Genomic DNA, 27,817 nt, shown 5'->3' with positions numbered 1-27,817 from the left:
CTGGCACTACCCTGTACCACTCTTTACTATGGCCTTTTACCCCTCCTAGCAATCACCCATGTGTAGAGCAGGGAATGGCTGCAGACTCCTGCAAGAAGCTGTAATGTATTATAGACCTCAACCCTCTAATCCAATACTTCAACTGAATCACCTTCATCATCCCCATCAGTCAGCTGATCAGTCTGTCCAGTCAGTATTTGTTCCTTTCAGGTTGTGACCTTACCAACCTTCAACAAGCCTTTCAAACAAAGAATAAACGCCTTCTTTTTCCTCTTCTCTTTATTACGGTGACCTTATTTTTCTCACCGCTGGCTGAAAAAACACTGTGCCATCCAAACCCCTCAGCCATCGCTGCCAAGTGTCAGGACTAACAATGAAAAGGGGAGAAGAGGACATCCCTTTCTCCATCCTCTTTCTTCTCTATCTCTACCTGGCAGCACTCAGAGAAACATGTCCCTTTGGAGCAGTTGCAAATTTCAACTCGTCTTTCACCGCCATCTCTCTCTCTCTCCATCTTCAATGGGGTGAATAGATTACAGAGAGGGAGAAAGAGAGGAGGAGAGAGAGACGAGTAGGATCTAAACGGTGCTGGGACTTTTAGCACTTCTCAACAGTCTCCGGTTCAGAACCCATCTGGTCTGAATGAGTCTCTGTTTACACTAGCAGCTAGGTTTACAAAGCAGTGGAAGTTTCATATAAAAGATGCAGTAGCTGGGAATAAGGCTTCTGTTCTTTTGTAAATAGGTGGTAATGACGGGTTTATGTCCAGAAAGGAAAAACATTATTGGAGGAGACAGCGACAGAGAGATTTGTGTATCAGTCTGACTGATACTCAGTCAGAACCAGTGCATTATTTCATCCAAACTCACAGCTCCTCTTTTAGGTCAGGTATCCATCTGCAGAATAAGGCAACAGACAGCATGCTGGTCATGTTAAGGAAACTTAGCACCGTCTCTCAGACCCAGACAGTGCAGTCCCTGTCAGGTGAAGCCTTCAGACAGACAACATGGAGGTGAGCCAACAGAAATAATACAGCCAGTACTGAAGAGCCACTCTTCTCCCTGCCTCGCTCCAACGACAGCAGCAGATAGACAGGGCTGTGACTGGAGGCTCTGCTGTGCTCCCACCCAGTAGCGCTAAGACTACAGTATGTTTAGACCAGTGGCGGTCGGTGCCGTTTAATGAGCATGGCCTTATTTCTGTTATAGCATACTGGATGACTGTCATTCATATTCCATTCGCCCAGCTCAATGTAACATTGATAGGTTTAGGCTACTACATGATACTCTTTTCCCTATACCCATCATTTGTTTTGGGACACTGTAAAGTCCATGGAGAAAAAGAGCACCTCCTCCCAGCTGCCCACTGCACTGAGGCTAGGCAACACGGTCACCACCGACAAATCCATGATAATCGAAAATTTCAATAAGCATTTCTCTACGGCTGGCCATGCTTTCCTCCTGGCTACCCCAACCCCGGCCAACAGCTCTGCACCCCTCGCAGCTACTTCCCCAAGCCTCCCCAGCTTCTCCTTCACCCAAATCCAGATCGCAGATGTTCTGAAAGTGCTGCAAAACCTGGACCCGTACAAATCAGCTGGGCTAGACAATCTGGACCCTCTCTTTCTAAAATGATCCGCCGCCATTGTTGCAACCCCTATTACCAGTCTGTTCAACCTCTCTTTAATTTCGTCCGAGATCCCTAAAGATTGGAAAGCTGCCGCGGTCATCCCCTTCTTCAGCGGGGGTGACACTATAAACCCAAACTGTTACAGACCTATATCCATCCTGCCCTGCCTTTCTAAAGTCTTTGAAAGCCAAGTTAATAAACAGATCACTGACCATTTCGAATCCCACCGTACCTTCTCCGCTGTACAATCCGGTTTCTGAGCAGGTCACGGGTGCACCTCAGCCACGCTCAAGGTACTAAACGATATCATAACCGCCAACGATAAAAGACAGTACTGTGCAGCCGTCTTCATCGACCTGGCCAAGGCTTTCGACTCTGTCAATCACCGCATTCTTATAGGCAGTCTCAATAGCCTTGGTTTCTCAAATGACTGCCTCGCCTGGTTCACCAACTACTTCGCAGATAGAGTTCAGTGTGTAAAATCGGCAGTCTCTATGGGGGTACCACAGGGTTCAATTCTCGGGCCGACTCTTTTCTCTGTATATATCAACGATGTCGCTCTTGCTGCGGGTGATTCCCTGATCCACCTCTACGCAGACTTCACCATTCTGTATACATCTGGCCCTTCTTTGGACACTGTGTTAACTAACCTCCAAATGAGCGTCAATGCAATACAACACTCATTCCGTGGCCTCCAACTGCTCTTAAACGCTAGCAAAACCAAATGCATGCTTTTCAACCATTCGCTGCCCGCACCCGCCCGCCCGACTAGCATCACTACTCTGGACGGTTCTGACCTAGAATACGTGGACAACTACAAATACCTAGGTGTCTGGCTAGACTGTAAACTCTCCTTCCAGACTCATATCAAACATCTCCAATCCAAAATCAAATCTAGAATCGGCTTTCTATTTCGCAACAAATCCTCCTTCACTCACGCTGCCAAACTTACCCTAATAAAACTGACCATCCTACCGATCCTCGACTTCGGCGATGTCATCTACAAAATAGCTTCCAATACTCTACTCAGCAAACTGGATGCAATCTATCACAGTGCCATCCGTTTTGTAACCAAAGCGCCTTATACCACCCATCACTGCGACCTGTATGCTCTAGTCGGCTGGCCCTCGCTACATATTCGTCGCCAGACCCACTGGCTCCAGGTCATCTACAAGTCTATGCTAAGTAAAGCTCCGCCTTATCTCAGCTCACTGGTCACGATAACAACACCCACCCGTAGCACGCGCTCCAGCAGGTATATCTCACTGGTCATCCCCAAAGCCAACACCTACTTTGGCCGCCTTTCCTTCCAGTTCTCTGCTGCCAATCACTGGAACGAATTGCAAAAATTGCTGAAGCTGGAGACTTATATTTCCCTCACTAACTTTAAAAATCAGCTATCTGAGCAGCTAACCGATCGCTGCAGCTGTACATAGTCCATCTGTAAATAGCCCACCCAATCTACCTACCTCATCCTCATATTGTTTTTATTTACTTTGCTGCTCTTTTGCAAACCAGTATCCCTACTTACACACCATCATCTGCTCATCTGTCACTCCAGTGTTAATCTGCTAAATTGTAATTACTTTGCCACTATGGCCTATTTATTGCCATACCTCCTCATGCCATTTGCACACACTGTATATAGACTTTCTTTTTTTCTATTGTGTTGACTGTATGCTTGTTTTTTCCATGTAACTCTGTGTTGTTGTTTCTGTCGCACTGCTTTGCTTTACCTTGGCCAGGTCGCAGTTGGAAATGAGAACTTGTTCTCAACTAGCTTACCTGGTTAAATAAAGGTGAAATATTTTATATTTTTTTAAATCATGAGGTTGCTACAAACTAGCCTATGAATGAACGTTTACAACGTAGGCGCACAGGTCGAGAGAAACATTTTGAGTAATCGAGGCGACAGACAGACTGTGGCACATTCAATTCCGCCTTGCACACTCTTGTCTGCATCTAGCTCAGGGGTGTCAAACTCATTCCATATAGGGCAGATTGTCAGTGGGTTTTTGGTTTTTCTTTTCAATTAAGACCTAGACAACCAGGTGCATCGAGCTCCTTACTAATTAGTGATCTTAATTCATCAATGAAGTACAAGAGTGGAGCAAAAACCCACAGACACTCTGCCCTCTTTAGAAAGAGTTTGACACGAGATATAGCTGATCTTGAATGTAGTCATTAGTCCCGCAGTTGCAAACAAGAGTTTCTATTGGACAAATTCAAGAATGTTTATCCCTGTTTCATTACGTTTACTTCCATTTAAGAAAAGTTTTTCAACAGAATCGGCAGAATGAATACACCTCTGACCACACGCAAACATAGTTCACTTTCATAGCAGCCACATACAAACAGTATGATCACTTTGCTCGTTAATTCCTTCTTGCATCTACGTTCGCTCCTCCTCTCACCTTTTGCCTTTGCTTGTTGGCTTTAGTGCACAACACATCAGCTGCCTGTGACCAGACAAAAAAACCTTTCCAAGCCAAACATTCATATCATAACCGCTACACACAGCCTACATCGTTGTCACCATATTAGCTAATGTCAGTCAACATAGCTACTAGAACTCACACGTTAGTAAACCTGCTACAATCATGCAGTACAATGTACAGTTAGCAAGCAGTTTAGCAGTTACACCGGCGGGCCCAGTGGCAATAAATTAATAAAACGAAAAGCATACCTTGACTTGGAAAAGTTTCATTGTTGGATAGCCATAGCCAGCTAGCTATATTACCATCCCTCTCTGTTTGATCCAGGTGTTTGAGTAGGCTAAACTAGCTCGCAGCATTCACTAGCTAAGTGAAAGTGAATTTAAAAAAAAACTAAATATAGCTCTCGCTCTCTCTCGCTTCTCCTTCATTTTTGAAGAAATGAATTTGTTCAAAACTGTTCAACTATTGTCTTTGTCTCTCTGTGAACCAATTACTCACCACATTTTATGCACTGCGTTGCTAGCTAATTGTAGCTTATGCTTTCAGTACTAGATTCATTCTCTGATCCTTTGATTGGGTGGACAACATGTCAGTTCATGCTGCACGAGTTCTGATAGGTTGGAGGATGTCCTCCGGAAGTTGTCATAATTACTGTGTAAGTCTATGGAAGACAAAAAAAGCTTTTGTACTGAAGGTTTTGTATTGAAGTCAATGTACCCAAAGGAGGACTGAAGCTCGCTGTCCTCCGGCTACACCATGGTGATACCCTACAGAGTGCTGTTGAGGCTACTGTAGACTTCCATTGCAAAATAGTGTGTTTTAATCAATTATTTGGTGACATGGGAATATATCTAATTTTGTTTTATTTAAAAATTATAACTATAAGTTTGACTATTTAAAAAAAAAAATGAAAAATTCACTGAGGATGATGGTCCTCCCAAGTCTGTGCCCTTCATTCTGTGCATGGAGGAGAGGAGGAGAGAGCAGAGAGGAGGTGTGTGTGTGTGTGTGTGTGTGTGTGTGTGTGTGTGTGTGTGTGTGTGTGTGTGTGTGTGTGTGTGTGTGTGTGTGAGTGAGTGATGGCAGTATGATGGAGTCCAGAGGTCTCTGAGGCGTGACAGTGGAGGAGTCAGGACAGAGGAGGAGATATGAGCTCTCCTAAATGACGCATGTCTTCCACGCTCTATTAGTAGGTAAACAGCACTCTGCAGAGGGAAACGCTCCTCATCTGTCTGGCGCATGTGTGAACGGACACTCAGTGCCAGATACAGGGCTGTGCTGAGGACTGTCACTGTCTCACATGTGGCACAATCCAAACGCAGACACAGACACGCACATATATACACACACACACACACACACACACACACACACGCACACACACACACAAGACACACATGATGAGGGATGGGTCGCTCATGGGTCTTATCAGAGATCTTCACACTTCATCTATCTCCGCCACACCCTACTATAAATGCACAGCCTGTCTGCCAGCCAATCACTTTCATTTGGTCTCATATATCTTTAGAGACACGCTCCTATACCTTCCATTATTCCCTGTCCCACCCTATAAAGGGAAGTCATTTTCCCCCAGTCAAGGCATTTGGTTCCACAGAACCCAGAGGGAAGTAGTGTCCTCTGTTTTCTCTGATTGCTGCTCACAGAGCCAGGCATGTCTCCAATTAGCCTGTGTGTAAGTGCAGCTCATCCAAAAAACCCTTCTCCTTCTTCAGCCTCTTCTCAACCCAGAACTAACTGTCACCAGACCGCTTCTCTTCCTGACTCAGCACTACCTCCCTCCACCACGTCAGCAGCAGCCACTGAGGGGAGAGGAGTGGGGACACCAATGTGACTGCAACCTGTGTCCCCTCATCCATCCAGCGGCTCCAGGTTTGAAGGGCTGGGTCTTAGAGGAAGAGCAAGAAGAGATATTTTGGGAGGTCCTTGAAATGAGGGGTCATAAATGATGTCATCACCACCTGTCCGTCCACCGCAGTCCAATTCTCTGTTGTGGTTGTCGGTCTGTCTGTGGTTTGGGATAAGGGAGTGTAGTGGTGGGGGGAGGTGTGGCCTGGGTTAGATAGCTCCTTCCTCAATCCCACCCCATTGGACCAAAACACTTTGAGTCTTTCTCATGTGGTGTCGTAATATGTTTTTGCACTCTTATAGATGACAAATGTGCAACAAGAAAATTAAGACTTCTGGGAGTACACAAAACCTCAAACAGATACTGCATATAAACAGAATGATACACAGCACCAACATAGCAACTGCTAGCATTGTTTACTTGCTGGTTTCATACTAAACATTCTGCCTTGCAGCATCTGGACACAACTGCAGGAGGGAGGGAGAAAAGAGGAGAAGAGGAGGAGGGAGATTTCATTCTGATTCATATCTGCAGCTGCCCAGGGCTTTAATAAAATAAAAAAGAGATAAGTAAGAGAGAAAGAGAGAGCTGGCAGTGTGGAGGATTGAGAGGCAGCCAGTACTGACACACTGCACAAGGAGAGAGAAAAGGGAAGGAGAGACACAGCAGACTAAAGGATAGGAAAGAAGAGGAATGATGATGTGAGAAGACAGGAGAAGAGAGTGGAGAGACTGACACGGTAAGGTGAGGAGAGAGGTAGAAGAGAGATTAAAAGAGAAGAGAAGAGGTGGTATAGGGAATGAGTGGAGGTCCCTCTGTGAAAGAGATCCACAGACGGAGGGAAGGCAGTTCCATTGGGAGCCAGGCAGCGCTTGGCCAGGTGAACTCATCAGGGCTGTACAGTACATTACCACCAGCCCCCTGGGAGCACAGGCCATCCCCATCAATGCTGCCATTGTCTCAGACTCAACAACATCAAAACACAGAGACATATACCTCATGGCTACAGGAAAGCTATGTGTTCTAACTACTACATGTCACTCACTACCTCTGAATGGTGCCTTGGTGGGTTGAGGGATGGTAATTGGTTCACACTCTGAGGGGTTAAGGGACAGCAGACAGGCCGAGTGAAACCTCTGATGACATCACTTAGGATGTAGAGCAGAGACAGTTGAGGGCTGCAGCACCATACCACACCATGACTGACCTTCACACCGGTAGCTACTCCTGAGAACTGTGCCTAACACAGGGAGATGAAGGGTGATGTCAGTAGCGGCACTGCCCCCCCCCCCAAAAAAAAAGAATAGGATATTGGAGGGTTATTTTTTAGATGTGAAAACCCTAGTTTCCCTTCCTCTTCCACCTTTCTTCCCCCTCATTCTCCCTCTGCATCGCTCTGCCTCTTCCCATTGATAGTCCTTTGCAGGGCAGGGCCCTGAACAGAGCTACAGAGTGCCTGTGGGTTTACGGGTCACTCATACAGCCCACACAGGCCCTGTTAAACTGCAGGGTGAGAGGAAATGCCTCTGATTTATTGGGGACAGAGGAGCGCATAGTGTCTGCTATGGGGCAGGACTGTGTGTGTGTGTTTGTGTGGGTGCGCACAGCTTCACTATTTTCATCCCTGCAGCCTTACAAGTTCTAGCTTTGCCTGCTGGGTCCATTTCCCCAGAAGAAGAAGAAGCATGATTTTCAATAATTTACACCCCCCCTAGGGACTCAGAACGGAGGCCAGGGAAACCATAAATAAACTGATCTGCACGCAGCACAAGGAATCTCACCGCTCATCTGACCTGTGGCAATAGTTGGTTTCCTCGAAAATATACTTCGAAATAGTCTAAAACAACTCTTTACCATTTCCACCCTAACAAACGAGCACACAAACATCAACAGAGGAGCACGACAGAGGGGGAAACAGAGGGAGAAAAATGCTTCCTGTTTGCTTTAGTTAATTGATGGCTGGTCACATTGGTAAAATGACTGGTGTCTGGCTGTTGTGACTATTCCCCACTGAGTGGAGAAGTGAGGAGCTAGACGCTCCCACCTCTAATCTCATCTGGGGCCCTCAGCTCCCCTCGCCTCAGCTGTTACCAATTTGGGCTTGGCACTTGTGCAGTGGCGGTTCTAGACCATTTCAACTGGGGGGGACCAAGCTGGGGCCAGTTGTACTGTTAGAGGGGCCAGTTACATTAGACGTTATTGTTGTCATATCGTTTTCTTCACTGCATTGCAGGCATTAGCAGGCAAAAGACCATGTTCATAATCATCATCATTGCCAATGTCTAATAACGGATGTAAAAAAAGAACGATACCAAAAATTTGTTATGTAAAAATTATTTCATACTCCACATTTAGGGGGGGCCACAAGGGGGTCCAAAATTGTTGTCACAGGGGCACTGCCCCCCCCCCCCCCCCCATTTACAAGTGACTCTTAAATGACACAATACATTATTTACCATTCATTTTTATTGGGCACAACATCATCTGAAACACAACCAAAACTAGCTGCACACATGCATCAAAAGCTTGATGTCTGTCACGTCCTGGCCAGTATAAGGGTTAATTGGTATTGTAGTTTGGTCAGGACGTGGCAGAGGGTATTCGTTTTATGGTATTCGGGGTGGTGTGTTTGTTGTAGGGATTTGATTTGTGTATTCCGGGGTTTTTGGGCACTGTTCCTTGTTATGTATGTCTATGATTGATCTAGCTGTTGTATGTCTATGTGTGGTCAATTGGGGTTGGGACTCTCAATTGAAGGCAGGTGTTGTCCATTTGCCTTTGATTGAGAGTCCCATATATTAGGGTGTGTTTGTATGTGTCTTTTGTGGGAGATTGTTTGTGTGCACGGCGTTTGTTTGAGCCTGCCACACTGTTGCCGTTGTGAGTATTGTTTGTTGTTTTTTTGTTTTTTTCTCAAGTGGATACCTTACATGTTTTTATCAGTAATAAACATGAGTGTCCACAATCCCGCTGCATTTTGGTCCTCCTTTCCTCAACACGACGAAGAACGTGACAATGTCGTCATTGCGTGCTAGGAATATGGGACCAAATACTAAACTTTTGACTACTTTATTTAAAATAATCTTTAGGGTTGCTAATAATTTGGTCCCCTACCATTTTCAGAAAAAAAGTATTACTTAAGTAATTGTATATGTATAAAATAATATAATTTCCCAATTTTTTGAGCATGCGATACATAGCTCAGTACTTGAATTATTTATTTTATACAGTCATTATTGTTCATCTTTTTCAAGGGTGTCAATCATTTCAGACCCCACTGTACGTGTGAGTGTTCCAGTGGTTTTACAACCTGTTTATACAAACACAGGAATTGGGGGACCCGGGGTGTGTGGATGAGAGGAGGGAGAAGGACCACTTCAGGGACAGCTCTGGAAAATGGTGGCTTTATGTTGGGTCAGCATATTTTGTTTTTGACAGTGCTCCTTTATGTGGTCCAAGAGGAGTGGGAGTGGAGGTCGGCACTCAAAGAGAGGAACTGGCCTCGTGCAGGCCCCAAACCCGGGACCTCAAACTGGGTCTTTCGATTTACAGCTACTAGAAACTGCAGCCATTAAAACAGCTAATCATGCTTAACAGCTGTATCCTTCACTATACAAATCCTCAACACCTCGCTCTCCCACCCACCCACACACACAAACACACCAGCACCCACATACTCCCACACTCCCCTTGCTAGTGGCAAGCTGCAGCACAGTGATGTTAAAAGCAAGGGGCTTAGAGTGTAGGCCTCTGATAAGCCACGCTGAGCTGTGAAAACACAGATTACAGTTCTGCGGCTTATTGCAGACGCCGCGCCTCTACCTCCCGTCCACGGCGTAATTGCGGCCCAGAAACCGCAGCCTCAGCTTGGCTGAGAGACATTGATGGGGACTCTCCCGCAGAGCATCGATAACCTCGCTAATTCAGCAAAACCTCCTCCCTAATGTCTCAATGTGCTGGCTGGCTGGCTGGCTGGCTGGCTGGCTGGCTGCCTGCCTGCAGCCCCCTCCTGAGATACTCTGCCGTGGTGGTGAGCTGCTTTCAAGTGCCTATCTCTATATATCAAGTACAGTCCATGATATCAACTGGAGTCTCCCAGTGTCATCCTCACACTATATCCTCACATAACTCAGTCCCAGCAGAGGACAAGGACAGTACGCCAACTAACCCACCTGACCTGAGGGAGACATGAATCCTATCCCAGTTTATATGTCAGAGAGACTGGGATCTCCATTTGATGCAGTATTTGATACTGTAGGCACACTGATGTGTTTGACAGCTAGATTGGATCTCATAGTCTAGCCTGTATGGAATACATTTTAAATTCTGTGATAATGAAATTGCTATCTAAATGGGGTTTACTTTTGATAGTGTTATTTGGAAGGGTGAAGGGATATCCCTGTTATCTGAAAGCTTATGAAAGGGCCTCCATCAAGCTCATCGTGTTCCAGGTCCAGCAGTAAGACAATATCTCCCCAACCTCATAGAAAACAATTAGGACGTTGTAATTACACCACTGGTCTGGAATTTGAGCCAAGGCTTGAAATTGGGGTGGGGGCCTGAGAAACAGAGAGCAATATGAGGGGTGGTTTAATACAGTGTTATCTTACTCCACATTGATTCTCTGACTGTTTTTCTGTTACCCGGCTGTTTGTGATGTAATGTTTTGTTTTTGGAGCCACTGGGCTGGATCTGGTGGAGCCAACAGGCCACAGATCTCATGGGAACCTCTGATTGGACGAGACAGTCTCTCAGGTGCTAGAGTGACCTGAACCCGTCCAATAGCATGCGCTCACTCATCCTGGGTTGGTGCACTCTGCTCCCAGGGTCATTGGGACTGGGGAAAACACATCAAGGGGCTCTAAACTAAAACAGAGATGTGTTATCTCTAGGTCAGACAGACCAGAAGGTCAGAACCCCTAGTCAGCAGGCAGGGGAGCAGCAAGGGGGGGGACCAAACTCCAAACCCCACAACAGGGTCAGAGAGTACACATATGTAATGGGACATAGGCTCAACTCAGAAAAGTGAGCGAATGAAAACAACAATACTGAGCACTAAGATTACAGTAAGCGCCTCACCGCTCTGCCTTTTCCTGAGTGAGGAGGATTGCCATCATTCAATCACACCTCTACTCTCATCCTCCCAGTCTGCCTGTTTGCTGTGGTGACGGATGCACCAAGGGGGGGGGGTGGGAGGGGGGGTAGTGGTGCAGTAAAGAGGAGGTAGAGGTAGGGGAGGTGAAGTAAATGAGAGGATCATGCACATTTTCCTGTGAGAGGCAGACAGCAAACAGGCAGCAGATGGACAAGCACACAGCTTGTACTTGACCTCACACTCAATGAACCTGTGAGTGGCGCTCTAACTTTCCTTGACAACGCTATGTCAACAATTTGTGCTATCCTATCTCCAGTCATCCCCATGTCGCTGGTGTTTCTCCCTAAGAAAGGGGATGGGTGGGCTGAGAGGAGGGGTATCAGATTGTTTGCTGTCAGGGGCCTCTCCTACAGAGCGCCAGAGGCGGTCCTGGATGCTATCCCCGGTGCTTCAGCGCAGCTCTCTCCGAATAGTAGCTGTCACTTCCACTCAACGCTGCCTGTGATCTGAGCCACCAGGAACGGCACTCTGATAAGTGCCTAATCCCACCATCTCTGTCCCCCCAGTCCTCCAGTCAAACCCCCACCACAGCCCTCCATGACAACCAGAGGGAATCTCCCACAGCACATAATTGGATAATTATTTTGGCAGTGTGTGTGTGTGTGTCTGCTTTCCATGTGTGTGTGTGTGTGTGTGTGTGTGTGTGTGTGTGTGTGTGTCTTGGTAGCCTGTTTTCATCCATGCATGTATGTATGTGTGTTTTTGAGTGTCTTGTACCCTGTATCTGAGTATGTGTCAACATGTGTAAAGGGTGTGCTGGTGGGAAAAGTGGAGTAATTTCTCCCAAATGAGGCTCCCTTACAGCACCCAGCAGCAGGCAGCGGGCCCCTGGGGGCCCTAGAGAAACTGTTAGCTCACCTGGGAGGAGTGGGCTGGTTGGAGAGGGAAACAGCAGTCCCGTGTCAACACCACTGAGAACTCAAAGTTGTATCATAGTAAAGGGTTATTGTAATCTGTGTCACAAAGCTCAACGATTTACGGTTCCACCCAGAACACTAACAGCCCAGAGTCCTGGGACAAACAGTCACTCCACCCTGTACCCCAGACGAGGCTGAGACAGGGGGTCAGCCAGCACCAAGGGAAATCATTAGGCTCTGTTCTGTTCTGTTCTGGGTGAGAGGGGTGAGGAGAGGTGTGTGTGGGGTCGTGGTCGCATGGACGGGGGGAGCTACTGGAGTTGAAATGATCAGAAGAGCAATAACAGAGTTAGCATGGTAGAGGATGACAACATACTTGCAGCTGGACTATATAACTCTAAACCACAAAAAATAATTGACCTTACGTGCTTCAATGACTGTGAAGTTGGACACGTAAAAACCTAGAAGATTAATAAAATGGAGGCTGTTGGCTCTGTCCTAAGATCCTGATGTGAGGTTTTCGCAAGACCATTGGAGAGTGAGAATGTTTTGTTATGATGCAGGCAAACAGAGGGGTATCCTAGTGGAAAGTACCAAACACTTTAGTCACATTACTCATATATTAGTTCCGAGGAACTCCTAGGAGACTAACACAGTGGGGAACTGGGAATACTGGATAACACAGAGACAGATAGAGACCGAGAGGTGTGCTGATGGAAATGGGGAATGGAACAAAGACCAAGATACATTATTGAACTTCAGATGAAGTCAGAAAAGATAACTTGGAGACAGGGAGAAAGGGATGAGAAAAAAAGAGAGAGAAATTAGAGAGATAACAAACCAGAGTGAGAGAACGTGAACCAAGCGACAGAGTGAAAAGAGAAGTGAGAGTGTGGAGAGACGGAGGAAGTGGAGGGGAGAGCCAAGGCATCCTGGCAGCTGTCTGGTCGTCACGGTTTCCCCCTCCACCCCACGGCTGAGGGGCTGGCTCCCGCTCAGAGCCGCGTCAGAACCAGGCTCCAGGACTCCAGGACTACACATCCACATGATTAACTACCTCAGCCCTTAATCACTCTCACATCCTGGGGTCTCTCTCTCTCTCTCACCAAAACCTTATGTCCTCATTGTTCTGCTTTTTAAAAATTTAACCAGGTAAGCTAGTTGAGAACAAGTTCTCATTTACAACTGCGACCTGGCCAAGATAAAGCAAAGCAGTACGACACAAACAACAACACAGAGTTACACATGGAATAAACAAGCGTACAGTCAATAACACAATAGAAAAAAAAGAAAGTCTATATACAGTGTGTGCAAATGGCATGAGGAGGTATGGCAATAAATAGGCCATAGTAGCAAAGTAATTACAATTTAGCAGATTAACACTGGAGTGATAGATGAGCAGATGATGATGAGCAGATGATGGTGTGTAAGTAGTGATACTGGTGTGCAAAAGAGCAGCAAAGTAAATAAAAACAATACGGGTATGAGGTAGGTAGTTTGGGTGGGCTATTTACACTATGTACAGCTGCAGCGATCAGTTAGCTGCTCAGATAGCTGATGTTTAAAGTTTAGAGTTGTGAGTTGTGAGCACTGCCAGTCAAGCAGAGAGAGAGAGAGAGAGAGAGAGGAAATGAGATGCAGAGAGGTGAGAGAAAGACACTACAGGGACCAGAAATGAGAGAAGTACAGAGACATGCTCAACTGGAGAAGATCTGAGAAGTCTGTAAGTGCATAAATCCCTCTCTTGCCCTCTTACCTTCTTCACATGCGGTGCCGCTGTAGCCTGGACAGCACTTCCACTCCAGAGAGGGGATGGCACGGTACACCACCTTATAGGAGGGTCTGACCACTGTCCGGTAGCTGAGGAACACACACGCACAGGCCAATGTCACAAAGAGCATAAGGTCGTGTGGCTCATTCATCAAGCTGTAGATGAAGGGTGTGTTCATGAGGTTTCGACATGCTGTGTTTTGGGTTAGAGAGACTCACCTGCCGCCTGTGCATCCCTGTGGCCAGCGACATGTCTGGTAGACACGCTGCATGGTTGTCCCATTCTGCACCTGGCACGTCACTGTCTTAGTGACCGTATGGGGACACCAGTTCCTGAGAGAGAGTGGCGAGAGGGAGGAGAGAGAGAGGGACACACACACAGAGCAGGTTTAGCACGCACACTCAAAGTCAACAAGACAAAAAGGAAGGTAAACATACTACTTCAGTTCTCCTCCACACCTGTTCTACAAAACTACAAGCAACAGGTGGTCATATCATTATCTGATTAAACACCCACACACCCACAATATATTTCTCTCTCTCACACACACATACAGTACCAGTCAAAAGTTTGGACAAACCTGCTCATTCAAGGGTTTTTCTTATTTTTTTTTACTATTTTCTACATTGTAGAATAGTAGTGAAGACATGAACACTATGAAATAACACATATGGAATCGTGTAGTAACAAAAAAAGTTTTAAACAAACAAATATTTGAGATTCTTCAAAGTAGCCACCCTTTGCCTTGATGACAGCTTTGCACACTCTTGACATTCTCTCAACCAGCTTCATGAGGTAGGAATGCATTTCAATTAACAGGTGTGCCTTGTTAGAAGATAATTTGTGGAATTTCTTTCCTTCTTAATACGTTTGAGCCAATCAGTTGGGTTGTGACAAGGTAGGGGTGGTATACAGAATATAGTCCTATTTGGTAAAAGACCAAGTCCATATTATGGCAAGAACAGCTCAAATAAGCAAAGAGAAATGACAGTCCATCATTACTATAAGATATGAATGTCAGTCAATCCAGACCGCCGTGTCTTTGTGAGACGTAGAATAGGTGAATGGATGATCTCTGCATGAGTGGTTCCCACCGTGAAGCATGGAGGAGGAGGTGTGATGGTGTGGTGGTGCTTTGCTGGTGACACTGTCTGTGATTTATTTAGAATTCAAGGTACACTTAAACAGCATGGCTACCACAGCATTCTACAGAAATACACCATCCTATCTGGTTTGCGCTTAGTGGGACTATCATTTGTTTTTCAACAGGACAATGACCCAACATACCTCCAGGATGTGTAGGGGCTATTTTACCAAGAAGGAGAGTGATGGAGTGCTGCATCAGATGACATGGCATCCACAATCACCCAACCTCAAACCAATTGAGATGGTTTGGGATGAGTTGGACCTCAGAGTGAAGGAAAAGCAGCCAAAAAATGCTCAGCACATGTGGGAACTCCTTCCAGACTGTTGGAAAAGCATTCCAGGTGAAGTTGGTTGAGAGAATGCCAAGAGTGTGCAAAGCTGTCATCAAGGCAAAGGGTGGCTACTTTGAAGAATCTCAAATATAACATTTGTTTAACACTTTTTTGGTTACTACATGATTCCATATATGTTATTTCATAGTTTTGATTTCTTCACTATTATTCTACAATGTAGAAAATAGAAAAAAATAACAAAAAACCCTTGAATGAGTAGGTGTGTCCAAACAAACAAATCAAATGTATTTGTCACATACACATGGTTAGCAGGTGTTAATGCAAGTGTAGCGAAATGCTTGTGCTTCTAGTTCCGACCATACAGTAATATCTAACAAGTAATCTACCAATTCCACAACAACTACCTTGTACACACAAGTGTAAAGGAATGAATATGAATATGTACATAAAAATATATAAATGAGTGGTGGCCGAACAGCGTAGGCAAGATGTAATAGATGGTATGGAGTACAGTATATACATATGAGATGAGTATTGTAGGGTATGAAAACATTTAAAGCGGCATTGTTTACGGTGGCTAGTGATACATTACATCAGGATGGCATAGAGTACAGTATATACATATGAGATGAGTAATGTAGGTTATGAAAACCTTACATAAAGTGGCATTGTTTAAAGTGGCTAGTGATACATCTAATACATCAAGATGGGAAGATGCAGTAGATGGTATAGCGTACAGTATATACATATGAGATGAATAATGTAGGTTATGTAAACATTATCTAATAAAAATAATATAAAGTGGCAAGTGATAAATTGATTACATCAATTTTCCCATTATTAAAGTGGCTTGAGTTGAGTCAGTATGTTGGCAGCAGCCACTCAATGTTAGTGATGGCTGTTTAACAGTCTGATGGCCTTGAGATAGAAGCTGTTTTTCAGTCTCTCGGTTCCAGCTTTGATGCACCTGTACTGACCTCGCCTTCTGGATGTTAGCGGGGTGAACAGGCAGTGGCTCGGGTGGTTGTTGTCCTTGATGATCTTTTTGGCCTTCCTGTGACATCGGGTGGTGTAGGTGTCCTGGAGGGCAGGTAGTTTGCCCCCAGTGATGCGTTGTGCAGACCTCACTACCCTCTGAAGAGCCTTCCGGGTTATGGGCGGAGCAGCTGCCGTACCAGGCGGTGATACAGTCCGACAGGATGCTCTCGATTGTGCATCTGTAAAAGTTTGTGAGTGTTTTTGGTGACAAGCCAAATTTCTTCAGCCTCCTGAGGTTGAAGAGGCGCTGCTGCGCCTTCTTCACCACGCTGTCTGTGTGGATGGACCATTTCAGTTTGTCCGTGATGTGTACGCCGAGGAATTTAAAACTCTCCACCCTCTCCACTACTGTCCCATCAATGTAGATAGAGGGCTGCTCCCTCTGCTGTTTCCTGAAGTCCACGATCATCTCTTTTGTTTTGTTGACATTGAGTGCAAGGTTATTTTCCTAACACCACACTCCGAGGGCCCTCACCTCCTCCCTGTAGGCCGTCTCGTCATTGTTGGTAATCAAGCCTACCACTGTAGTGTCGTCTGCAAACTTGATGATTGAGTTGGATGCGTGCATGGCCACGTAGTCATGGGTGAACAGGGAGTACAGGAGAGGGCTGGGAACGCACCCTTGTGGGGACCCAGTGTTGAGGATCAGCGGGGTGGAGATGTTGTTACCTACCCTCACCACCTGGGGGCGGCCCGTCAGGAAGTCCAGGACCCAGCTGCACAGGGCGGGGTCGAGACCCAGGGTCTCGAGCTTAATGACGAGTTTGGAGGGTACTATGGTTTTAAATGCTGAGCTGTAATCGATGAACAGCACTGTACGTACTGTACGTACGTACACATATGCACACAAAGGGAAATTATCCATACCCTCACACTCCATAAGCCTACGTCTACTCATCCCGGGGGTTTTGAGTCTTTCCTCTCATTCTCCCCCCTTTCTTTTCAAAGTCCTTTATGGTGTTTACACAAGTTCAATTGGCCGTGAGACTTGCAGGACTGCATTGTAGGCTGTGTTGACATTGCAGTCTTTCCCTTATCAATACACATCCGCTGGCTTTCCCCCCATGGGTCTCTTGAGAGGCAGAGCCACTGAGGGGGAACAGAGAGGGGGGGTGGGGGTAGGTGGGGGGGTCCCACACATTAGAGTGAGTTTCAAACACAGGTTAATAGTAAGTCATAGGCCCACTCCCTCACAGGTCAAAATCAGATACAGAGGCCCTCATTGGTCAGAGTGTGTCTTTTAAGAAGTTAAACACCAAAGCTTTACATTTACCTCTCAGTTGTTATGTAGCCTCTATAAAGGCTCTGTATACTTACTGTCACTACATAAAGCTCTCACAGCTAATGAAGGTCTTGGTTTTTAGATTTATTTTGGACCACATGCAACCAAAGACAGAGTCAGTGGAGCAGTGTACCAGTTAACCTGAACCAGGTCTTGTCCATGTTAGTCAGCCAGGACCATATCTGTTTCCCTGTACTGTGCTGTAGAGGAGAAATCTGAGCCTGATTACGAGAGGAGCTATGGGATGGTTTCAATCACTGCATTATTGGTCGGAAGAAAATGCTAACAAGGGAAACAATGCTCTTAGAAATAAGGGGGGGAAACCTCTGGATGGTATTCATTAAACATGTCCAACATAGAGCAAGAATTAAAAGCCACCGGCAACACAGACCGGATGAGGGACAAAACAAAACACACATAAAAAAGGTTTTATAAACCAGAGTGAGAGCAAACTGAGGAGAACCTAGAGGAGTTTATGATACAAACCCTGCAAAACCCAGACGAGACATAGTCCTATTGATATTTGTTTGGATATTGACTTCTCATCCCTCAAGTCGACAACCATAAACCAAGGAAACATGGAGCGACACAGAGAGAAATCTACACGGAGGCTATTAGAGCCAACATGTGTTAGCAGTCTTTTGATAACAACAAAGTGTACAAATACCATGATCACCCTCATATGGCTTGGGCTGAGTAGAGGGCAGAACATGGAAAACAATTACCATATCCCCATCTGTTTAGTATATAGAACACAGAACAGCAGAGGAGTCTCTGTGTACTTCGTAGTAATACTATGATTTGATTATTATAATACTAGTGTCATGATGTTTGCATATGTGGCAGGTTGTTTAAACCAATGACTGTGAGTAACTACTATATACACTATACGGTGTCTTCTGAAATTATTCAGACCCCTTGACTTTTTACACATTTTGTTATGTTACAGCCTTACTCTAAAATGGATTAATGTACACACAATACCCCATAATGAGAAAGGAAAAACAGGTTTTTAGAAATGTTAGCAAATGTATTAAAAATAAAAAAAACATAAATACCTTATTTACATAAGTATTCAGACCCTTTGTTATGAGACTCGAAATTGAGCTCAGGTGCAACCTGTTTCCATTGATCATCCTTGAGATGTTTCTACAACTTGATTGGAGTCCAGTTGTAGTAAATTCAATTGATTGGACATGATTTGGAAAGGCACACAACTGTCTATAAAAAGGTCCCATAGTTGACAGTGCACGTCAGAGCAAAAAACCAAGCCATGAGGTCAAAGGAATTGTCCGTAGAGCTCCAAGACAGGATTGTGTCGAGGCACAGATCTGGGGAAGGGTACCAAAAATTTTCTGCAGCATTGAAAGTCCAAGAACACAGTGCCCTCCATCATTATTAAATGGAAGAAGTTTGAAACCACCAAGACTCTTCCTAGAGATGGCCGCCCGGCCAAACTGAGCAATCGGGGGAGAAGGGCCTTGGTCAGAGAAGTGACCAAGAACCCGATGGTCACTCTGACAGAGCTCTAGAGTTCCTCTGTGGAGATGGGAGAACCTTCCAGAAGGACAACCATCTCTGCAGCACTCCGCCAATCAGGCCTTTATGGTAGAGTGACAAGACGGAAGCCACTCCTCAGTAAAATGCACATAACAGCCCGCTTGGAGTTTGCCAAAAGGCACCTAAAGACTCTCAGACCATGAGAAACAAGATTCTCTGATCTGATGAAACCAAGATTGAACTCTTTGGCCTGAATGCCAAGCGTCACTTCTGGAGGAAACCTGGCACCATCCCTACGGTGAAGCATGGTGGTGGCAGCATCATGTTGTGTGATGTTTTTCAGCAGCGGGGACTGGGATACTAGTCAAGATCGAGACAAAGATGAACAGAGCAAAGTACAGAGAGATCCTTGATGAAAACCTGCTCCAGAGCGCTCAGGGACTCAGAATAGGGCGAAGATTCACCTTCCAACAGGACAATGACCCTAAGCACACAGCCAAGGCAACGCAGCAGTGGCTTCGGGACAAGTCTCTGAATGTTCAAATCCAGGCCCAGCCAAGGCCTGGATTTGAACCTGATTGAACATCTCGAGAGACCTGAAAATAGATGTGCAACAACGCTCCGCATCCAACCTGGCAGAGCTTGAGAGAATCTTCAGAGAAGAATGGGAGAAATTCCCCAAATACAGGTGTGCCAAGCTTTTAGTGTCATACCCAAGAAGACTCGAGGCTGTAGTTGCTGCCAAAGCTGCTTCAACAAAGTATTGAGTGAAGGGTCTGAATACTTATGTAAATGTAATATTTCTGGGTTTTGTTTATTACAAATGAGCAAAAATGTATAAAAATATGTTTTTGTTTTGTCATTATGGGGTATTGTGTGTAGATTTATGAGGGGGAAAAACTATTTTAGAATAAGGCTGTAATGTAACAAAATGTGGAGAAGGCACTGTACATACAAAAGTATGTGGATACAAGGGACACCCCTTCAAATTAATGGATACGGCTATTTCAGACACACCCATTGCTGACAGGTATATAGAATCGAGCACACAGCCATGCAATCTCTATATACAAACATTGGCAGTAGAATGGCCTTACTGAAGAGCTCAGTGACTTTTAACGTGGCACTGTCATAGGATGCCACCTTTCCAACAAGTCAGTTCGTCAAATGTCTGACCTGCTAGAGCTGCCCCGGTCAACTGTAGGGGCCGTTGTTGTAAAGGTCTAGGAGCAACAACAGCTCAGCTGAGAAGTGGTAGGCCACACGGGACAGCCAAGCGCTGAAGCGCGTAGCTCATTAAAATCGTATGTCCTCGGTTGCAACACTCACTACCAAGTTCCAAACTGCCTCTGGAAGCAACGTCAGTACAATAACTGTTTGTCGGGAGCTTCATTAAAAGCATGAGCTGGTACACACCCAGAGAAAAGTATTTAGTGTAGAGGTGCTGACTAACAGCAAATAAACTGTAAGCTATAAAAACACACTCCATATGTATCAACTCCCAGCAATTTATTGGGTAAAACACCAACTTTTGGCATTACTGTGCCTTCTTCAGGGAGGCAGGAGCTTCATGAAATGGGTTTCCATGGCCAAGTAGCTGCACACAACCCTAAGATCACCATGCTGTAACAATCGTCTGACAGAGGGGACCAAGATGCAGCGTGGTAAGTGCTCATATTAACTTTAATGAATCACTTTAAATAACACAAGAAAACGAAAGTCAACAGTTCTGCCAGGTGAACACACAAGACAGAAAACAACTACCCACAAACCCCAAAGGAAAACAGGCTGCCTAAGTATGGCTCCCAATCAGCGACAACGATGTACAGCTGTCCCTGATTGAGAGCCATACCAGGCCAAAACAAAGAAATACAAAAACATAGAAAAAAGGGCATAGAATGCCCACCCAAATCACACCCTGACCAAACCTAAATAGAGACATAGGAAGGCTCTCTCAGGTCAGGGCGTGACACATGCGCAATGCCAAGCGTCAGCTGGAGTGGTGTAAAGCTCGTCGCCACTGGACTCTGGCGCAGTAGAAACACATTCTCTGGAGTGTTTAATCGCGCTTCACCATCTGGCAGTCCGATGGACTATTTGGGTTTGACGGATGCCAGGAGAATGCTACCTGCCCGCATGCATAGTGCTAAGTTTTAAGTTTTGTGGAGGAGGAATAATGGTCTGGGGCTGTTTTTCATGGTTCGGGCTATGCCCCTTAGTTCCAGTGAAAGAAATCTTAACGCTACAGCACACAATGACATTCTAGACGATTCTGTGCTTCCAACTTTGTGGCAACATTTTGGGGAATGCCCTTTCTTGTTTTAGCATGACAATGTGCCGTGCACAAAGCGAGGTCCATACAGAAATGGTTTGTCGAGATCGGTGTGGAAGAACTTGACTGGCCTGCACAAAGCCCTGACCTCAACCCCATAGAACACCTTCGGGATGAATTGACCTCAATAATGCTATTGTGACTGAATGGAAGCAAGTCCCTGCAGCAATGTTCCAACATCTAGTGGGAAGCCTTCCCAGAAGAGTGGAGGCTGCAATTGCAGCAAAGGGGGAACCAACTCCATTTTAATGCCCATACATTTGGAATGAGACGTTTGACGAGCAGGTGTCCACATACTTTTGGTCATGTAGTGTGTGTGTGAGAAAGAGTGTGTGTGTGTGTGTGTGTGTGTGTACCGTGCTCAGAAGCCATAAAGCAGCCCACAGTAACGACTCCTACATGTTGTAGTGCCTGCACAGTGCACACAAGCTCCTACTAGGGCCATATAATCTAGAGAACCTTTCCCTCTTTAACACTGAATGAGCCTCCATAAAGGGTAAAGGGGTTGTTGGGATGGGTTCCTGTTTCCTTCCCCCTCCATGGCCTCCAGAACCAACAGATACCCTTCTGAAGCCTCAGAAACAGAGAAGAGAAGAGAAGAGAGAGAAGATGAAGAGAGAAAGAGAGAGAGAAGAGAGATAGCGAGAAAGAGAGAGAAGAGAGAGAGAGAGAAGATGAAGAGAGAGAGAAGATGAAGAGAGAGAGAGAAGATGAAGAGAGAAAGAGATAAAGAGAGAGAGAGAGCTACCATGCTTTTTCAAATGATTATGTTTATTTGTCAGGGACCATGTACAACATGCCATTGCACCAGATTTAGCTCAATAGCTAATTTTCATCTGTAGTCCCTGCGCTTCAGGGGAGGCCAGACCTCTAACCGTCCTTCCAACAGTTCAGAACTAGTCAGGGGAGGTGGTTTATCCCTTGATATCTCTCGATGTTCTTTTATTGTTCCTAGGCCTTAGCTATTCTATCACACAACAAATCAAATCAAACTTTATTTGTCACATGCGCTGAATAAAACATGTGTAGACCTTACTGTGAAATGCTTACTTACAAGCCCTTAACCAACAGTGCAGTTCAAGAAAGAGTTAAAAAATAGTCCGTAAATGTAAATAGTCCGGTGACCGTGTGATTAATTGTTCAGCAGTCTTACGGCTTGGGGGTAGAAGCTGTTAAGGAGTCTTTTGGTCCTAGACTTGGCACTCCAGTGCCACTTGCCATGCGGTAGAAGAGAAAACAGTCTATGACTTGGTGACTGGAGTCTTTGACCATTTTTGGGGCTTTTTTGGGGGGCTGACACCGCCTAGTATATAGGTCCTGGATGGCAGGAAGCTTGGCCCCAGTGATGTACTGGGCCGTACGCACTACCCTCTGTAGTGTCTTATGGTCAGGATGCTCTCGATGGTGCAGCTGTATAACTTTTTGAGGATTTGGGGACCCATGCCAAATCTTTTCAGTGTCCTGAGGGGGAAAAGTTGTTGTTGTGCCCGCTTCACAACTGTCTTGGTATGTTTGGACCATGATAGTTCATTGGTGATGTGGACACCAAGGAACTTGAAGCTCTCAACCTGCTCCACTACAGCCCTGTCGATGTTAATGGGGGCCTGTTCGGCCCGCCTTTTCCTATAGTCCACGATCAGCTCCTTTGTCTTGCTCACATTGAGGGAGAGGTTGTTGTCCTGGCACCACACTGCCAGGTCTCTGACCTCCTCCCTATAGGCTGTTTCATCGTTGTCAGTGATCAGGCCTACCACTGTTGTGTCGTCAGCAAACTTAATGATGGTGTTGGAGACGTGTTTGGTCACGCAGTCGTGGGTGAACAGGGAGTACAGGAGGGGACTAAGCACACACCCCTGAGGGGCCCCAGTGTTGAGGATCAGCGTGGCAGATGTGTTGTTGCCTACCCTTACCACAATCACCTGAACAATCACCTGAAATGGGGATTCCTGCTACTGCTGCTGCGCCCCACAATGATCTGTCAACTACCCTGAGCATTGGACCTGGATCAAAAGAAAAGCAGGTTACACAGTTTAAACCACTAACCTTGTTTGAGGAGTATTACCATGCACGGATTAGATCACAACTGAACTGGGAATTAGCCAGATGAATTCATCCAGTGGATAATAGAAGAGAGAAATTCCACATTAACGAAATTATGCTTTGACTCAGTTTTTTTTTCTTTAAAATATCTGCCAAACAGAAACCATTGATTTCAACGTTTAACAAACCATACAACTCTATGCACAAGGACTACTTTTAACAATTTCCACTGAAAAATGTACAAAACGAATAATTTAGTGGAAGAAATGTGCAGATGCAAAATGTGTTAACGGAATTATGGTAAAATCTCCCTTCGGTTTTTATGCGACCACGTTTTCCAAAAACTCTGTTAACTGTCTTCTCAGAATTAAGATTCAAAGATGTCTACAGAAGGAATCGGGTGTCAGCTATGACATGGCACACACTTAGAAAAAAGGGTTCTTCGGCTATCCCCATAGGGGAAGCCATTTTGGTTCCATGTAGAATACTTTTTGGTTCCAAGTATAACCCTTTTGGGTTCCATGTAGAACCCTCTGTAGAAAGGATTCTACATGGAACCCAAAAGGGTTCTACCTGGAAGCAAAAAGGTTTTTTCAAAGGGTTATCCCATGGGGACAGCCGAAGAACCCTTAAAAGGTTCTAGATAGCACCTTGACCTTGAAAAAATATATTTTGGTCATTGGTCCCTGATCTGTACTACACAGAAATACATAATTATGGATATGAATGTCATTCTCCTCATGTTTCACAAATTTGGACATCACAGTGCAGCACAGTAGAGTACATTGCAGTACAATACAGCACAGCAGAGTAGGGTAGAGTTCAGTACAGTGCAGTGCAATACAGTACAGTAGATTTATACTGTACTCTACTATAATACTCTACTTTTTTTACTGTACTATTCTGCATTACACTGTTCTACTTCTCAACATCCATGGACGTCCGGTGTCGGTTGGTGCTCAGTGGGTGAGGATGCTGGTGAAAGTTAATTCCCACGAGGGACCAGTACGGAAAAAAATGTATGAAATGTATGCATTCACTACTGTAAGTCGCTCTGGATAAGAGCGTCTGCTAAATGACTTAAATGTAAAATGTAAATATTAATGGAAAGAGAGGGGGCTCATGGGTAGCTGTCAGTAAGAGCTGTGAGAGAGAGAGGGAGAGACAGAAACAGAGACAGAGAGGGAGAGAGAGAGAGAAGGGGCAAAGGGAGAGGGAGGGAGAGAGAGAGAGAGGGAAGGGTTGTCCAGACTAAGACTGTTTTAACATTGTTGGTTTGACCATCAGACACAGAAAGATAAATAAAACAGTTATGAGCTGATCATAACAGTATGCCAGTGGAAGGGAGGACAGTAGCAGGTGATCCAACTGTGGTTTGTGACTACTATGATTTCCCATTGTAGCCATTCGGTTGCAGTCATTCCGTTACTGCTTTTTTGGTAATGCCCAAGATGAGCCTGCCTGTGTGTGAGAGAAATTGCCCACATCCTCCCCACTAAAAAGGGGATCAGACACTGTGATTGTTCCCAGCTTTGATCCACCATGGGCCCACGGGCTCACCAAGAGTCTGCTAAGCAGAGGTAACGCCGCCTAAGACCATTATCCCCTGCTACAACATGGCCCCCATGTCATTTCTACTACTCAGCTGGAATCACAGCAGTCTGCAGTAAGGCTCCCACAAAGAATGACTTTATTTGATAGGAGACAACTTTGTTTCTATAGAGATTCACTATAGCTTGTGTTATCCATTGCAAAAGTACCACAGTGAAAAACAGATTCCAGCTGAAGTAGTTTTTATTGAGACTCAGTATACTGTAGCTTGTGCTATCAAAGTGAAACATATTACAGCTGAACTAGTGGGGAGTAGTGGGGAGTTGGGGGACTGCATCTCACATTAGGGACACAGGTGTTGGTTCTACCTAATAGTTCCAGTCTCAACTGCAAAGTGTAAAACTTCCCCAGGGTTGAGATGTCCCCTGGTTACAAGGTGTGAAACCCAACAGCACGGCTGTGTTTAACTGGCACTGGCACCAGGCAGGCAGGCCCACTGTGAGTATCAAGTCTCTCTGCAAACACCTCAGACTCCCTCCCTCCTTCCTTCCTTCACTCCCGATGCTGGACCAAAACCAAGTAAATCACAAGGCACAACGAGCCCTGAAACTGATCACAGCCAATGTTTAGAGGGAAAAGGAAATCTAAATGCTTAAGGGAGAGAAAGATCACAGCTTTGGCCCAACAATTCATTAGTAAAACTGACAGAGAGCTCATGAAATTGTCATGATGATAAGCTTCTACTCTGCTGCTGTCTTCTCACTGCAGTGTGCCCGAGGACTGTTGTTCACACAAGAAGGCTCCTCCAAGACCATGCAGATCTATATGCAGTTAGGTAAGAGCACTAGTCATTGGAAAGAGACGAACAACACCAGAGAGAGATAGAGCGAGAGAGAAGAAACAGAGAAAGAGAGAGGAATAACCCCAGAGCCAGGCCCTCTGAGACACAGAGAGAGTAGAGGAGGGCAGACAGGCAGGCTCACAGAGGACAGAGGAAGGCCAGGTTAGGGTGAATAACGTCCAGGTGCATTCCCCACTGAGCTTCCTGTTTCAGTCCCTCTCCCCCTCAATAACTCTCTTCATCTGGGACATAGTTGAAAAATCCCAGCCCCCCTCTTTCTCCAGCCCAATGCTGTGGGAGTAGGGTAGAACATTAAAAAAATGACATTTAGCATGATAAAAATCTCAAGGAATTCCTCTAGATTTCTGGCTGTGGGAAAAGCTCTTGTTGAGAACAAATGACAAAAGACAGATGTGGCAGACGGCCAGACGAGAAGCGATGAGGAGTAGGAGGAGAGGAGACGGCAGAGGTCACACAAGGAAGCCCTCAGTGGAACAGACAAGGTGTAGAGGATAGACCAATTAGGATGCACTGTGGGTCCCAGGGCACAGGGAAGAGGGTGCAACAAAAGAGAGAGATATTCAGTGACATTATTGAAGAGAGACAGATCAAACATTCCAGGAGTTAAAATCTGGATCTGCAGAGAACGAGAGTGAGCTTCTAACTGGTATAGACCATGAAAGACATTCTGCACAAAGACAGAGGGAAAGTTAAAAGACTGCTTTTAATAAAGGACACAGAGTTAGATAAAGAGTGTCTTTTGTTTACAACAACAATAGAGAGAACAAATAAAAAGATAAATAAAGCCAAAAAAAGAACATGAAAGAGCATATAAGTACCAGTAGTATAGTGTGTTGGTGGTCGTCACTGCTCTGTGGGTTGAAATTCTGCAGCGGTGTAGAAGAGGTGTTGAATGAGAGGTTAATGGGGGACATTAGGGGTGGCCCATTGTGCTGCAATTTTAGTCAGGATCAAAGGACATGTCAGGGGCCAATCAGTCCATAGTGAATGAGAGGATGGGGCCAAAGCCCTCTACGCAGAGCCGGGCAAAAGGGCTCTCCATACCTGATGAACGTTCCCGCTCTGGGTCAGTGATCTCCTAATGAAAACACCTACACATCATCAAAGCACCAGAGTGAGGCCTTGAAGGGGTCGTGGAGGACAAGTGGTTTTCACACAGCAGCAGTCACAGTGAGCCTGAATGGACCCGCATCTCATCCAGCGGTGACCAGGACAACAGGTTGGAGTTCATCAAATCAAATCCAACTTTATTTGTCACCTGCGCCGAATACGACATGTGTAGACATGTCGTAGACCTTACCGTGTCGTAGACCTTACCGTGAAATGCTTACTTACAAGCCCTTAACCAACAGTGCAATTCAAGAAAGAGTTAAGAAAATATTTACCAAATAAATGTAAGTAAAAAAAATAATAAAAAGTAACACAATAAAATAACAATAACGAGGCTATATACAGGGGGTACCGGTACCGAGTCAATGTAATGGGGTACATGTTAGTTGAGGTAATTTGTACATGTAGGTAGGGGTGAAGTATAAACAATGAACAGCGAGTAGCAGCAGTGTAAAAAACAAATGGATGGAAGGGGGAGGGGTGTCAATGTAAATAATCCGGTGGCCATTTGATTAATTGTTTAGTAGTCTTATGGCTTGGGGGTAGAAGCTGTTAAGGAGCCTTTTGGTCCTAGACTTGGCGCTCCGGTACCGCTTGCAGTATGGGAGCAGAGAAAACTGTCTATGACTTGTGTGAGTCTTTGACAATTTTTGGGGCTTTCCTCTGACACCTGTGATGTTTGAGTGAATGTGTAGGTGGGAGTGTGTGACACTCGTTGATATGGATGACCAAGCTGTGTGTGCGTGTGTGTGTGTGTGTGTGTGTGTGTGTGTGTGTGTGTGTGTGTGTAACTGTCAGCTCCTCTGTTGGGGGTAGTGCAGGAGAATGTGGTGGTGATGGGTCAGGCTCTAGAGGTCCCACAGTGAGCAGTCTGTCTGGCAGTCAGACCATGACTCCCCCTCCTCAGGCTGGCAGCACAGGAAATAGCTGGGTTGTTCCACAAAAT

At 45.5% G+C, this 27,817-nt stretch overlaps 1 protein-coding gene across 5 annotated transcripts in view; it reads right to left on the bottom strand.

Annotated features, from left to right (window-relative positions):
• LOC115164442 (EMI domain-containing protein 1) overlaps window positions 1-27,817 on the bottom strand; it is a 68,397-nt gene that overhangs the window by 36,514 nt on the left and 4,066 nt on the right. For all 5 annotated transcript variants that reach the window (XM_029716905.1, XM_029716909.1, XM_029716911.1 and 2 more), the window contains exons 2-3: window positions 13,936-14,049; window positions 13,703-13,806 (exon numbers count right to left, since the gene is read on the bottom strand). In XM_029716905.1, coding sequence (XP_029572765.1) covers window positions 13,703-13,806; window positions 13,936-14,049 — 218 coding nt within the window. The remainder of the gene's footprint in view (window positions 1-13,702; window positions 13,807-13,935; window positions 14,050-27,817) is intronic.

The sequence above is a fragment of the Salmo trutta genome, chromosome 27 (genome assembly GCF_901001165.1).
Source record: "Salmo trutta chromosome 27, fSalTru1.1, whole genome shotgun sequence".
NCBI classification, from domain to species: Eukaryota; Metazoa; Chordata; class Actinopteri; order Salmoniformes; family Salmonidae; genus Salmo; species Salmo trutta.
The sequence above is the reverse complement of the archived record's forward strand: the minus strand, read 5'-3'. Positions and strand labels throughout refer to the sequence as shown.